Raw genomic sequence first — 14100 nt, 5'->3', positions numbered from 1 at the left:
TTTTATTTTAGAGGTCGTAATACCTTGCCATCTCTGAATTATGACTTAAGCATAAGACTCTGTATGGTAGGGTGTTACAGGCCCAGTCCCGAACACTTTAGGGGCTAATTTGGTGTGATTTTATCGGGTCTAGGGCCGGGTAAGGGTCTCAAAAATAGACCGATCATTATTTTGGGTCGGGTCCGGGCCATAACTCGGGTCACCCGAAATCGGCCCGGTGGCCCGGTCACCATACACAATAAATATTTTGTATTATTAGTGATGGATGATGACTATTATTATGTGGAATTTAAGTATTGTAAACCTTAATATTTTGTGTTATTAGTCATTATATATAAGACTATAAGTTAATATTTTATATTTAAAATGCATAAGACTTTAGATTAATGCATAATATTGTGTTATTTGTATTGATTTAAATATTTGGTGTTATTAGTCAATATTAGTATTGATTATGGTTATGCTTTGATTTTAGAGAAGAGTTGGTTCTTGTTATATTTTTCTAAATGAATTTTACCATGTCAAATAATGGTTGGAGTCTTAAAAATTTGGATATTTTTAGATGCTAACTTACAAGAAGGTATCAAGGTAATATAATGTTAACGGCCCGGTTTTCATCCGGTATAGTTGTGGCCCGAAAGAGTATAGGTTTCATCGGGTCTAGGGTCGGGTTCGGGTCTCAAAAATAGGTCCGGTACATATTTCGGGTCGGGTCTGTGTCACATCAAACCCGGTTTTACCCGACCCATGCACACCCCTAAGCGATTCACTGAAAAGTTATGCCACTACTTTGTGACTTTTCTCGAATTCACAAAATTAATTGGGAATCGACGCATTTTTAGTACAATTGTATAGAATATTGTGTAAGACATCTCATTTTGACTATAAAAAGATTGATAATTCACTAATCTTATTATATATCTGGACTTAAATTCGTATGTCATTTCTTGCTTTATTTTGAAGAATACATTGATGCTTTATTCTTGATGATAACTCTTTCAAAGAAGTTCTCAACGGCAATCAGTGCAATATGTATTTTTTATAGGTCCTTCATTGGCTCTCTCTTCTCATGTACCTTGAAATTTACTTTTACATACATGTGATTGCTTGATTTTGTATGTGCCTACTGAGTTGCACCTACATTGAAATGTACAATATTATGTCTTACTAAATTTTCCCTATGAATTTATTTGTATTTTGCTTAATTTGTTTGGTAAATTATAGAGATTTTCTTCATTTATTTTTTACTCTGTAGCTTAATCCCACTTCTAAACATTGTTATGTTGCAATTTCAGCACATGAAAAATCTGAGTCCATTTGAATGGAGGTGTTGCGATTATATTTTGTGGAACATAACAAAGCTAGACACGTTTTACATCCCCAATTCTAGTTACATATAGTATATTCCTTTTTTTTCTTATTTGCTAATGGTTAACAATGGCATAGTCAAAAACAATATTTTAAGAGTTATTTGAGAGCCATACTATAAGTCTATAAAGTTGTGTTTGTTTACAAAAATAGGACATTGAGACAGGAATATAGAAATACATAATCGTATTTGGCAGAGAAGATATGGACAGAGACAATGTGTCCACAGATATTGAATTAGTGTATTTTGTGTCCATCCTGACAAAAAAGACACGAAAACACTAATAAAGGACACAATTATTTTTTATTTTTTCTTTCATTATTCTTATTAATTTTTCATGATTATATTTTTTATTATTATATTTTTCATCTCAAATTTTTAAAATAAAAAAATAAGAATAAATTAAATTTTCATAATTTATTCTAGTTGATCACCAAAAAACTACATGTGTCATATTAAAAAGGAGGTTAAAATTATAGTTCTTTTTAATTTTATTAATAAAAGAATATCATAAAAGTATGCGGCTATGCGCATTCGATTGACTACAGTCCAACCTCACCCATAAATATAGTTGCAGAAAATAGAATAAACTCAAGTTAAACATCCTGACTTTTTCTGCATTTATGTTAAATTCATGTCTGAATTAGAAAGAAAATGTAGATATATAGATGGTATTAACAATTTCATTTTGTCTTTCTACAATAAAAAACTAAATTGCTAACACAATTCATTTAAATATCACAACACTTGATGTCTAATTTCAGACATGATTGTAAAACTTTTAAAAATCTTGCATTAAGAATGAGACGTGTATAATGTAACTTGTATATCATGCACTTTATAACTTAAGAGTATAAACAATACTTAAAACATATTAGAAGGAATGAACCTTTTTTTCTTAGCCAATGAGAAATGAACCTTTAGCTATAAGAAAATATTAAAATGTAGTAAATTAACATAACCCATAAAGCATTCAATTATTTTTTTTATATGTTTTCAAACTTTTAAACTTCTGTAATCTATATTACAAATTATAAATAACATTAGAACTAAGATAATGAGATTTTTTATTCCTCTTCCACAAATAGCAAATTTAAGGCTAAAATAAAACACAAATATTTATTCCCTACTAACCAAAATTCATTATACTAACATGATGATTATACTTCTCCAAAGTTTCATACTTTTAGAATCTATATTAAAATTTTCAAACATCACAATATAGGCAAAGATATATAACCAAAACACAGACAAAACTTTTGAAGTTATAAAAAAAAAAAAAATCCTGCATTTAGTAAAAAATTAACAACTATGATGAAAAGTTATCAAAGCGATACTGACCATAAATCTTCAAGCCCAAAAAAGTGTTCATCCGTTGCATCAATAGCTTCAAGGTGAGATGGAATGCACAAGTATAAGAGCAAGAAGTCTCTGTCATAGACATTGAACAGTTTCATTTCTGTTGAAAGAGAATTTACTTCTCCATCCTGAAACAAAATAAAAGAAATTAAACACCGAAAAACACTAGACGATCTATTAAAATTTGCAAAATCTCAACAATACCTTCATCGAATTTAGAGAGAAGATTAGCCTAAGAACAAACTATTCGTTATCAACATGTTAATGGAATTAAGAAGCAAGTCTCCCTAATCAAAACTTTCTACCCTTCAACATCTCACTGACCTCATCAATAATATCATTCTATTTGTCACATTTGGCAAAGAAAGAAAAGAAGCCAAACACTAATTCTATAATTCTATAATGTTATGTTAAATAACCACAAAAGCACTTCTATCACTTCAATGTATCTACTCTATCAATCATTATATGCCATTATTATAGACTTATAGTATGGCTCTCAAATAACTCTTAAAATATTGTTTTTGACTATGCCATTGTTAACCATTAGCAAATAAGAAAAAAAAAAAGGAATATACTATATGTAACTAGAATTGGGGATGTAAAACGTGTCTAGCTTTGTTATGTTTTAGTCTGGCTTTGTTATGTAAAAAAATGGAATATATTAATCTGGACCTCCAACTTTTAATATATTAATAATATTTTATGTTTTAGTCTATTTTATCTTGTATTTAAATACATGTCATTTATTTTCTTAGTTGATTAGAAAAGACATTTGCACAAGTATATCTTTTGGTTTAATCATAAAAAATATCTTCGAATTATTTAAATGCTGACAAAAAATATACTCGTACTTCACTATCGATAAAAATATCTTCAAATAATTTAAAAACACGATAAAAATATCCAACAATAAATATATATTTTTAAAAAATACCTTAGAGATTGAATTTTGATGTAATCTTTTGCAAGCATGATTATAAAAATAAGATATTATTATACTTAAATTTGGTGATTTTTCGTTAAGTATATATAATTTGTTTTGTTAACAATTAATATATTTTTAAAAAATTACAAAACAATATATGCTTAAAAAAAATTTATCAAATTTTAAGAATAATAATATCTCATTTTTCTAATCATATTTATAAAAAAATCGCATCAAAAAATACATTTTTGTGAGCGTTTAAATAATTCAAAACCGTTTTTCGTAGTTAACCTAAAGATCAAATACTATTACTAAGTACTAACAATAGGACTTTATCGAAATCGCATAAGTGAATTAAATAATTTAGTCTCACCAAAAATACTATTTTATCATCATTTCAGATCCTCCTCGCACATTGCCCAGACATGTCGTTTCACTGGTTCCACTTTGTGATTACATTTTGTCAGAGAGTAGAAAGCTTGTAAATAGTGCTCTAAGAAAGAGTTGAAAAACAAGTTTCAACGTTTGAAGTTAGTTCTTTTTAGAATTTTCAGGAAGCTTTGGAACTGTGTATATAAAATAGTTTGTTCAGATCATATATTTGCATATCTGAGTAAGTCAAAATATGCACGTTTTAATCCTACATTGTTAAAATTTTTGTAATCCTTTAATAATGAAAAAATGAACAAATGTAGGCGTGAAAAATTGTACCAAAGACAAAATTACACAAGTGATTTAATAAGTTAAATGTACACATAAAATCTATAATCAAATGATCACATTTATCTTTTCATCAATAATACTGTTTCCAATAAAAAAAAACATACACGTAGTACATTTTTTTCCACCTTAGCACTGAACAATCAATGATGTGGCTATTTAAGTAATTAAGTGAAAGTTAGATCAATATATCACCTTTGAGTCTCGCAATATTATTTTGATGATAATATTTTGCCAACTTCTCTTGTCGAAGAGAATTGTCAAATGGGTCAGTCCGATTTATTTAGATTCAGTTCATTTAAGTTTGTGAATTAAATAGATTGATTCGTTTAAATTTATTTTATTTGTGGGTCGGACTATTTATGATCAGTTTGATGAGTTAAATAAATTGATTTTTTATTTTTTTTATTTTATTTGTTAAAAAATATTTTGATAAAAATTATTATTTTTAGGTTAAAAATCTTAAATAAACTGTATTTTTTAATTGATGGGTCAAATTTTATAATGGATAAAAAAATATTGACTAAAAGTATTATCTTTTAAAAAAATGTAAAAAAAATAAACAGACCGACCTTTAACCTGCAGATTAGTCCATTTAACCGTCATTTTTTTCGAATTAAGTAGATTTAACTCGTTTTATTTGAAATTTAAACAAACTTAATTTTAGAAACAAAATCCTTCTATTTAAATGAACTAACTTGATAGATTTAACTCATTTTTGACGACCTATTGTTGGGTCCCCAAAGCTATAACTGCCTTTGAATTTGACTCTATGATAAGCATTGTAAACCCCAACTCGTCCATGAAGGACCTTTCAAAGTTCAGTTTAGAAAGCACTACAAAGTACAAACTCACAAATTTGTCATGATGACTACTGTATAGAGAACTGAAAAAGAAGACATTAAAAATCTTTGATCAATAGTCCTAATTAAAAAAATCTACAAATAGTGGCCGGTTCAAAAGAAAAATAGTGGCAGGATTACTGAAATAGTAGTGAATTTTGACTATCTATTGAAGAAAAAAATCGTGAATTTTAACTCATTTAAAGATTAGCCAAGATTAGAAATTTAACATTTTGAAATTTAAACGCCAGGTCTTATTCCAATGTATGGAACAGAACAAGGTGATAAAAGGAATAAAAGATCCATGCCACAACATTCACTACTAACAAGATATCTAGTTTCTAGAATAAAAATCTATTGTTTACAAAATATCCCAACAGATTAGTAAAATAAACAAATGAGAACAAATAAGAGCAGGAAATAAAAGAGAATAAACATTTATTAATTTTATTTACAAAGTCTTGTTTACAACAATAACTCTCCCTAAGTTACAATTCTAACTCCCAAAAATGATTGATTCGGACTTGTTATTTCCACTCAACTCAGATGGTGAAGTAGAATGTCAAGTAAGGCCGGAAGGGTGTGACTGGTTTTTGTTTTCATTTCTTATTTTCAGAATTTTAATTGAAAATAGTGAAAACATGATTTTGTTACTTTTACTATTTTCAATCTCTCTTTCACAGAATTAGAAAAACTGAAAGAAAATAGAAAACAAAAATACAAACCAATCGCATTTTAAAAATTTCATCTAGCTATACTTTTGGTGTCTGTTCATTTGTGACATTTTCATCTGAATCTAACTCCCACCAAGCACCTCCACCATCCTTATAGTCATCATCAACATTATCACAAATATCTTCAATATTCTCATCTTCTGATTCTTCAATAACCACATCAGCCGGATCGTATTTCTTTTTATCCACCTCTGGATTGTATGTCCACTCTAACCTTTTCAAAATATCACGATCCTTCCAATTCTCGACAACTGATACAGCCTCCTTTTTAGCTTTCCCCATTAGGATTTCCTCCCAAGAAAAGGACGTATCAGCAATCCTCTTCAATACACCATCACTAGTATCCCCAACGACAACTGTCTTCAGACATCGTAGCTTCGCTTCCCTTATTACATTAGCGAAATCATAATCATCAGACACAAGTACTATGCACTCAACCCTCCTATGATCCATCATATCAACCATGTGACTTTCCAATGCATGATCCGCAGCCTCTGGCTTATCCAACACGGTCTGAACCCAAAATCCTGCGCGTTTCAGCTCATCCGCCAAACCATACCCTACTCTTGGAGTAAGAATATCCCTTGCAGCCTTCTTATATTTCTCCATCTTCATCGAATACTTCGCCACCAACTTCACCCTCCGGCTCCCCCTTGCAGACGCTATTTGGTTTACCCTTTTTGTTTGCTCGCTCTCATGTAGCTGCTTGAAATGGTTAACAAGCTTCTCATTAGTGTAGAACTTTCTCCCACAAACCCTGCAAACATGAGGCTCATTCCGCTTGATGACGCCCTTGCTCTCCAGTCGATTATACAGCTCCTTCTCTTTCCTCCTCTGCCGGACAGCGTGTGGGACACTGCTGAAAGTGTGGCTATTTGCATAAGCTACCATATGCCTAACAACCCCAAATGAAGATGCAACAATTCTAAGCTTATTGGCAACTTCATAAGGTGGAATTGGGTTTGGTGGCTTGTTATCTAAGTCCCAGAAAATCCCTACCCTATTGTGATTATTCCTATTTGGTTCCAGTTTGGGGGTTTTATCTGAAGCACTGGAACCCCGGTTAAGTTTAGAATGAAAGAATTTAAAGGAACCGTATATGCTATGAAATTTGAGAATTGAACACATAAGAAAACGATTCTCTGTTCTTCTATAAATACTACAACTTCCAAAAGAAACCATTTGAATAATCACAGCATACAATGAAGCTTCAGAAACTTAACTGCGATCTGCGAGTGAACGAAGGCGTCTGTCGATACCTGCGAAGACGCTTTTAGCAGCGGTACCAATCTTTGGCCACTATACCGCTATAATTCTTTGAAGGATCAAATCTGTGTCTCCAAATTTAAAATCAGCAGCAGTAAAAAGCACCAGAAAGCAGAGAAGAGAAAACCGACGGAAGAGTAGCTCAGATGCGGAGGCGGAGCAGACCGGTGGCAGAGCAGCAGAGGAGGGGAAACAGAAGAGGAGCGGCGCAGAAGGTAAGAGAACAGAAAATGAGCCGGCAGCGCAGGCGAGGGAGATTCGAAGAGGCGCCGGCGGCGTTGACGGAGCAACAGCCGAAGAGGAATGGGCGATGGAGGGGCTAGGGTTGTTGCGGGTTGTTGCGGATTTGCGCAGTCTAGTGCAAATTTTCGTTTAAGACTCTAGGTGGTTAGTTCATTCCTTAGGTTGAAGAATTCATTATTTCTCAAATGGTGATTGCTATGGGAAAAATGCTAGTTGTACAACACTAATTAACTTTTAATCAGTCTTTAATTAGATTTAAATAATAATTAATTATTTTTTTATTGAAACATGTTTTTATTAGTGTTAAATTCGTACGAGCTTATATTTAAATTTGACATAGTTAGTAAAATAACATTTTATAATCATATATTTTTTGAATTTAGTATAACATATATTATCATCGTCATTTTATAACAAATGTATTTAATATGTTGTTTATCTTTATTCAAAGTAAAATACAAATAGAATAGTTTGAAATCTTTTGGAGAGAGGCTTCGATATCAGCACCAACATTTTCTCCTGTTCTTTCCACTCTCTTCCGTGCTCTCTTTTCCGCTGGTAGTAGTTTCTTTTCCACCTTCTTTTCTTTATCTTCATTCTTCTTTGAAGAACAACCCTCCACTGATTTTTTAGCTACATTCTTTTCCTTATCTTCATTCTTTTTTGAAGAATAACCCTCCATATTGCGTTCTCCAAAGAGAACACTAGCACAATCTGCATCTTTTGGTAGCATTTTCTCTGATGATAAAACACATTATTCTCGGTTGAGGATGAATTGTTCTTATTCTCACCATTCTTCTTGTCAATTCCAGAGCATTCAGTTTCCACAATCACCTCATCATAGTGCAAAACTTTATTGCTATAAGACTCAAAAGTTGGCTCTCTTCTCTTCTTCTCCTTCTCTTCCTCTTACATCTCCTCTTCTTCTTTTTCTCCTCTTCATCTTAATCATCAAAAGAACTTGAACCACTATCATCATTGCTTGAAGCTGAAGTTGATGTTGAAGCTAAACCTTCATCATCCTCCACTCTAAAATCTTCATCATCACTATTATCAATGTCCTCTATGTCACTTGAAAATTCAAAATCTCAGTCCAAACTTCTTTCACCGCCCTCACTTCCTTCATCACTACTACTATCACTCAAACCAACGATTATAGGATCGTTCCAAGAAGTTTCAACACCATCATTAGAAAACACGTTTCTTTCTTGAATTTCTTCCTTTTTCTCTTCATTAACATACTCACGATGAAGCTTCTGCAACCCCTCAGCAGCTGCATTATTATCACTATCACCGTTGAGTTTAATCACGTCTCTTGGTGGAGGTATCTTAAGAGGTTGCTGAGGTTCCATCATCCATTTTTCATGGAAAGCATCATACTCAAATCCCACAACCTCAACATCAACTTCAGCCTTTCTTTTTCTCTTCTTTCTCTCGCTGGACTTTGATGACAAGGAAAATATTGTTCGAGATCCTGATTCAATACACGGTGACAAGGATGCAAAGACCTCTCTTTCTTCTTGATTCGTGTTCTGCTAGCAACACCATTAATGATCACTATGGCTGAACAAAAAAAAACTTTTTTTGATACTTTTTTTCCTTCTTCATACTCTGTTTCACCTTCTACCAAAAAAAATATGTTTATTTAATTATAGAAGATACCTTGCATTGAATCAATCATTAAAAAGAAAAAGCAACGAAAGACAAGAGTGAAAAAAAAAGAACCTTACTCTGAATCAGGATGTGAATGAGTTCTTACTTTCTAATTTTTCTCGTCACAAAAAAAAAGATAACTATAATTAATAAAATTAATGTAACAAAATCACTTATTATATATATTATTAATAAAACTGAGAGAATACATAATAAAATTAAGAGAGTACGTAAAGATAATTTGTTTATTTTTTATTCAATTGAAAATAGAGAAGAATGACAAACTATATATACTTGTGTTAAATCCGTATGATGCATGGGCTTATATTTAAATTTGACATGGTTAGTAAAATAACATTTTATAATCTACTGGATGCGACATTTAAAATAATCTTTCCTCTAGACAAAATAGCAGAAGAAAGTCCATTCTAAATAAATATCTTACCACACCCACCATGCCCTTAAACAAATTAAAAATCACCAGAGTCTGTAATAACAACATTGAGTATCTCATCGAATACTAACCTTTGCTCATGAGTCATCTTTTGTTCCGTATATAAGTTTGTAAGAGTCAACTCATTTGTGTCATATGCTAACTCTTCCTCTATTAGCTTATTCTGAAAAAGGAGAATATCAGATATCTCAGGATATGACATTGATTAATAGTCTCTTAAATATCTCGCGTTGCTGTTGAGTATCTTCTCAATCTTAATAAGGCAGAGGTGTTTCAATTCGTTATTAGTCATGTTTAATCCTAACAAAACCACATGAAGATTTTATGAAATATTTAATAAGTAATTCCAAAATAACACTTTTGATATTAGTAATAGAAATAAAAGTAATAAGAGAATACAATCTTGATATAAAAAAAAGACATAGTAAAATACCTTGGTTTTCAATGCTTTTCTCCTCTCATATAGTATCCCGTCAGCTAATAATATCCAAGTTGCATTTCAAACACGCTTTAGTTTGCTAACTCTATTAGATATTAGTAGTATCACAAATAGTTTTCTCAATTGGTAACCAGATGCAAGTTCAGCTACCTCATTAATAGTTGTAATGAATTCTCTATCATCACACAATAGTCCCATGGAATAGCAAGCATCTTGGAAGCTAGAATATATAATTCCTTTAACTGTCCTAATAGACTCATATGTTGTGCAACCTTTCTGAACAGCTAACAAAATTCTCATATAGTAGATATCACCTGTACACGGTGGAACATAGTTTAACCTCCCGATAGAATACCCTCTATTGCGTGGATTCCATTCCCTTGTTTCTCTATCATAAACAAATTTAGGGGTGTTCGCGGTGCAGTTTGGTTCGGTTATTGGAGAAAAAGTCATCCGATCCAATTTTATATTTATTTTTCGATTCGGTTTGGTTCGGTTTTTTATCAACACCAACCAAACCAAACCAAACCAAACCAATCGAAATCGATTTGGTTTGCTTTGGTTTTTCGGTTTTTCAAATAATTCAAAAAAATATCCCGATCTAACTTCTATCCATACCCTAAAATCAAATACCAGAGCAGAACCCAAACCAAGAACAAATAATAAAAAACCAAAATAACAGATGATCAGTAATCACAACCAAAGTAATCAGATCCAGAATCCTAAGCAAAACTCAAAATAGAACATACAATCAAAATAAAGAAATAATCAGATCTAAAATCTTAAGCAAAACTCAGAACAAAACATACAATCAAAATAAAGAAGTAATCAGATCCAAAACCCTAAACAAAACTCACAACCAAGAACAAATAATCAGTAATCAAAGCTAAAAATCAAAATAACAAATCAGAACGGATACAAGTATCAGATCAGAATCCAAAAATGAAACAACAACAAATAGTCAGATCCAACAAATTTAGAACTGCGATTCAGAGAAGCGAAGAGCCAGCGAACTATTATTGAAAACGACGGTGTGGAGGACGACACTGGGAGGACAATGGGAGGAAGACGATGGGAGCAGATGGCGGCTTCTGTGCATAGAGGAGACGGCAGCTTCTGTGCGTGGAGGAAGGGCGGCTTCTGTGCGTGGAGGAAGGGTGGCGCCGAGAGGGAATCGCGATGAGGAAGAGGAGAGAAAGGGCCGCGCCGAGAAGAGGGAAGCACGAAGAGGAAGGCCACCGCGAGGGTGTTGTCCGGCGACGTCAGGGGATTAGAGGACGACGGCGTGTGAGGGTGGGATGTGGAAGTGGAAAAAGAGAGTGGAGAGTGGGGAAGAGGAGAGATTTAGGGTTCTGAGCGGCGCTGTATCTGATGGAAGGGGGTGGGGTTTGGTTTTTATATAGGGTTTTTTAGTAAACCGGTTCGGTTCGGTTTGGTTAGGGTTTTTCAAATTAAAATCAAAAACCGAACCGAACCGCAAAAAAATTGCAAAATATCATTTTTTCGGTTTTTTTCGGTTTTTGGTTTGTTCGGTTATCGATTTTTTCGGCTCGGTTGGTCGGTTTTGTTCGGATTGGATCGGTTTTGAACACCCCTAAACAAATTGATTTGAAAACTTAGCATACGTCAGAGTTTGACCTGTTTCAAATTTTTTGTTGGCCTTCATCCATGCTAAGAACATCGTACATTTTCCTTCCTATTCTTCCATGATTTTCTCAAGATCGTCATCATCTTTAAAGATGATATTTTGCTCTTCAGGTAAATAAAAAGTTAATCTCATCATTGAAGGCCACCTCTGATGAATATCATAAGGCAAAGTTCTTCACATAGCCTCGTATGCAGACAAATACCTACAATCATAAAATTGTTTGATCTCATCAATAACCTAAGCATTCTCTCCACTGAAAACTTCCTTTGAAACTCCAACTGCTATCCTGTATGGATCTTTATTCACGTACTTGAACAAATATTTGATAGCATTTGGCTTGTTGCAGTACTCTACATTAACATGCGCTTGATAAGACACTAGTAGATATGCATTGTATAGAACCACATACCTATTATCCATATGGACTCTCTTCTTCTCAGTAACTACTCCTGTGTCTCGTCTTCCATATGATGGGTATCTACTATCATCGACAACTATGGTGCTACTGAATATTTTGGGATAATATTTGATGCAGTACCCATATTTCATGCAGAGAGATTTTGAGAAAGCTCTACCACATGCCCCATGAATCATATACGTAGACACAACTTTAAATAATTTTGGGTACCGAATAAGATCGAGCAACTCTGAAGATATTAACTTGTCAATCTAAGTTGTCATTATTATATGGTGGTCTCCACGCAACCATAAAAGAATGTGAATATGCGGCTGACCTCTTTTTTAGAATTCCACTGTATACATCCCTTATAACAAAAAGATAAAAAAGAACATGTTATAAATAAATTATCTATTTTATATATGTGCTTTGATAAATTAAGGGTGATAATAAAAAATCAATAGGTTAAATAAAAAAAATATATTTACCATTTATTTTATAATAATTTAAAGGAACATTTCTCTAAAAATAAGGTTGGATGATGAGCAATACCTGCATCTAGCACTTCAAATGAAATTCCATGCTTAAGATCCGAAATTATCATGCCAAGCTTAATTTTGAACACTTTACACGATATATCTGATCGGTCTTCAACCTTTAAGTTCCTTGAATCCCCTTGTATATATCACTCCTCACTTTTTTTAGTTGTTTCGATAGTAGGTCAGCCTTTGTGCTTCAATCTTGAAAAAGCAATCAACCAAGAACTGCTGAAATAGTCTTTCACCATTGACAATGGTTGCATACTCGACCCTTTTCTCTTGTATCCTAAATGCTATGAACTCCCTTAAAACTCACACGTTATCTCTTTTTATTTTCATCAGCTCTATGACATTCTCGCAGAGGAATGTCTTCTTGGTAGTCATCTTCACTGTAAAAAAATATCATAGGATACTAAAGAGGAATAAATGTGGTGTGTGTCTCATAAATCTTTTGTAGATATCCAAACTTTAATTGAACTATAATATCACGCCTTGGATATCCAGAATCAAAATCTCCTATTATTAGAGCTACGACTTCGTTATAAGATGGTAAATTGTAGACTCTCGCTCTTACAACTGCAGTCTTACAACTGCAGTTTTTATTCGCACGTTATCCGGATTAACTAAAATGAACTACTTATAAACGAATTATATTTTTAGGAACTCAATTCGCAATTTTTTCGAAGGAATTGAATTGATTCGCCAAAAATTATGTCTATAGAAAATAAAAGGTTTAAATATATAGCTAAAGGATCTAAAAAGAATTGATTACCCATCATCGACTTCCAATTCAATAACATTGTATTTGATAGACTTGTGATCTTTTTTAAGAATCTTCTCATTTCCAATTTCAGTAAGATATTCAATAATATTTAAAATAGATTAAGATAAAAAAGGGTTTGTTGTATTAACTATGCTAAGAAAAAATTGATCAAATAAATAAATTTATCAATGAAGTTATTTTTTTGTAAAACAATAAACTTTACAACCAAATAGATGTAATCGAATCCAGAAGTATTGAGAATAATATGCAAATAACTTAAAATTTAAAAAGTAACCACCTAAGCAAATAATAATTTATAATTTTTAAAAATTTCTAGTAACGACACCTAAGTAAATAATTAGTTTAACAATATTAAAAACTAAATACCTAACAACCTAAGAAAACGTAATTTAAAATTTAAAAAGTAACAACTAAGTAAATAATAATTTATAATTTATAAATAAAATTCTAAAAATTTCTAGTGACAACACCTAAACAAATAAATTTCAAAATTCAACGTATGAGCATCACGTCAGCATAAGAGTGTTCCATTTATATTACTATAAAGATTTTATAGATACATATCTATAAATAAATTTAATTTAAATTTTAAAATCCATCCATTTCATATCATAGTTAGTTACTCTTTACTTTTTTTAGATAACTTCAACGTAACAAATAAAGTTTTTTATTCCTTATTCTACAGAACATTCACATTGAATTAGTGAATCCAAAACCAAAAAGGT

At 32.0% G+C, this 14100-nt stretch overlaps 1 protein-coding gene across 1 annotated transcript; it reads right to left on the bottom strand.

Annotated features, from left to right (window-relative positions):
• Window positions 1-5639: 5639 nt before the first annotated feature.
• Window positions 5640-7554, bottom strand: LOC107473987 (uncharacterized). Its single transcript, XM_016093579.3, has one exon. The coding sequence runs from the start codon at window positions 7132-7134 to the stop codon at window positions 5971-5973; it is 1164 nt and encodes a 387-aa protein (XP_015949065.1). The 5' UTR covers window positions 7135-7554; the 3' UTR covers window positions 5640-5970.
• Window positions 7555-14100: the final 6546 nt, after the last annotated feature.

The sequence above is a fragment of the Arachis duranensis genome, chromosome 2, assembly GCF_000817695.3.
Source record: "Arachis duranensis cultivar V14167 chromosome 2, aradu.V14167.gnm2.J7QH, whole genome shotgun sequence".
Lineage (NCBI taxonomy): Eukaryota > Viridiplantae > Streptophyta > Magnoliopsida > Fabales > Fabaceae > Arachis > Arachis duranensis.
The sequence above is the reverse complement of the archived record's forward strand: the minus strand, read 5'-3'. Positions and strand labels throughout refer to the sequence as shown.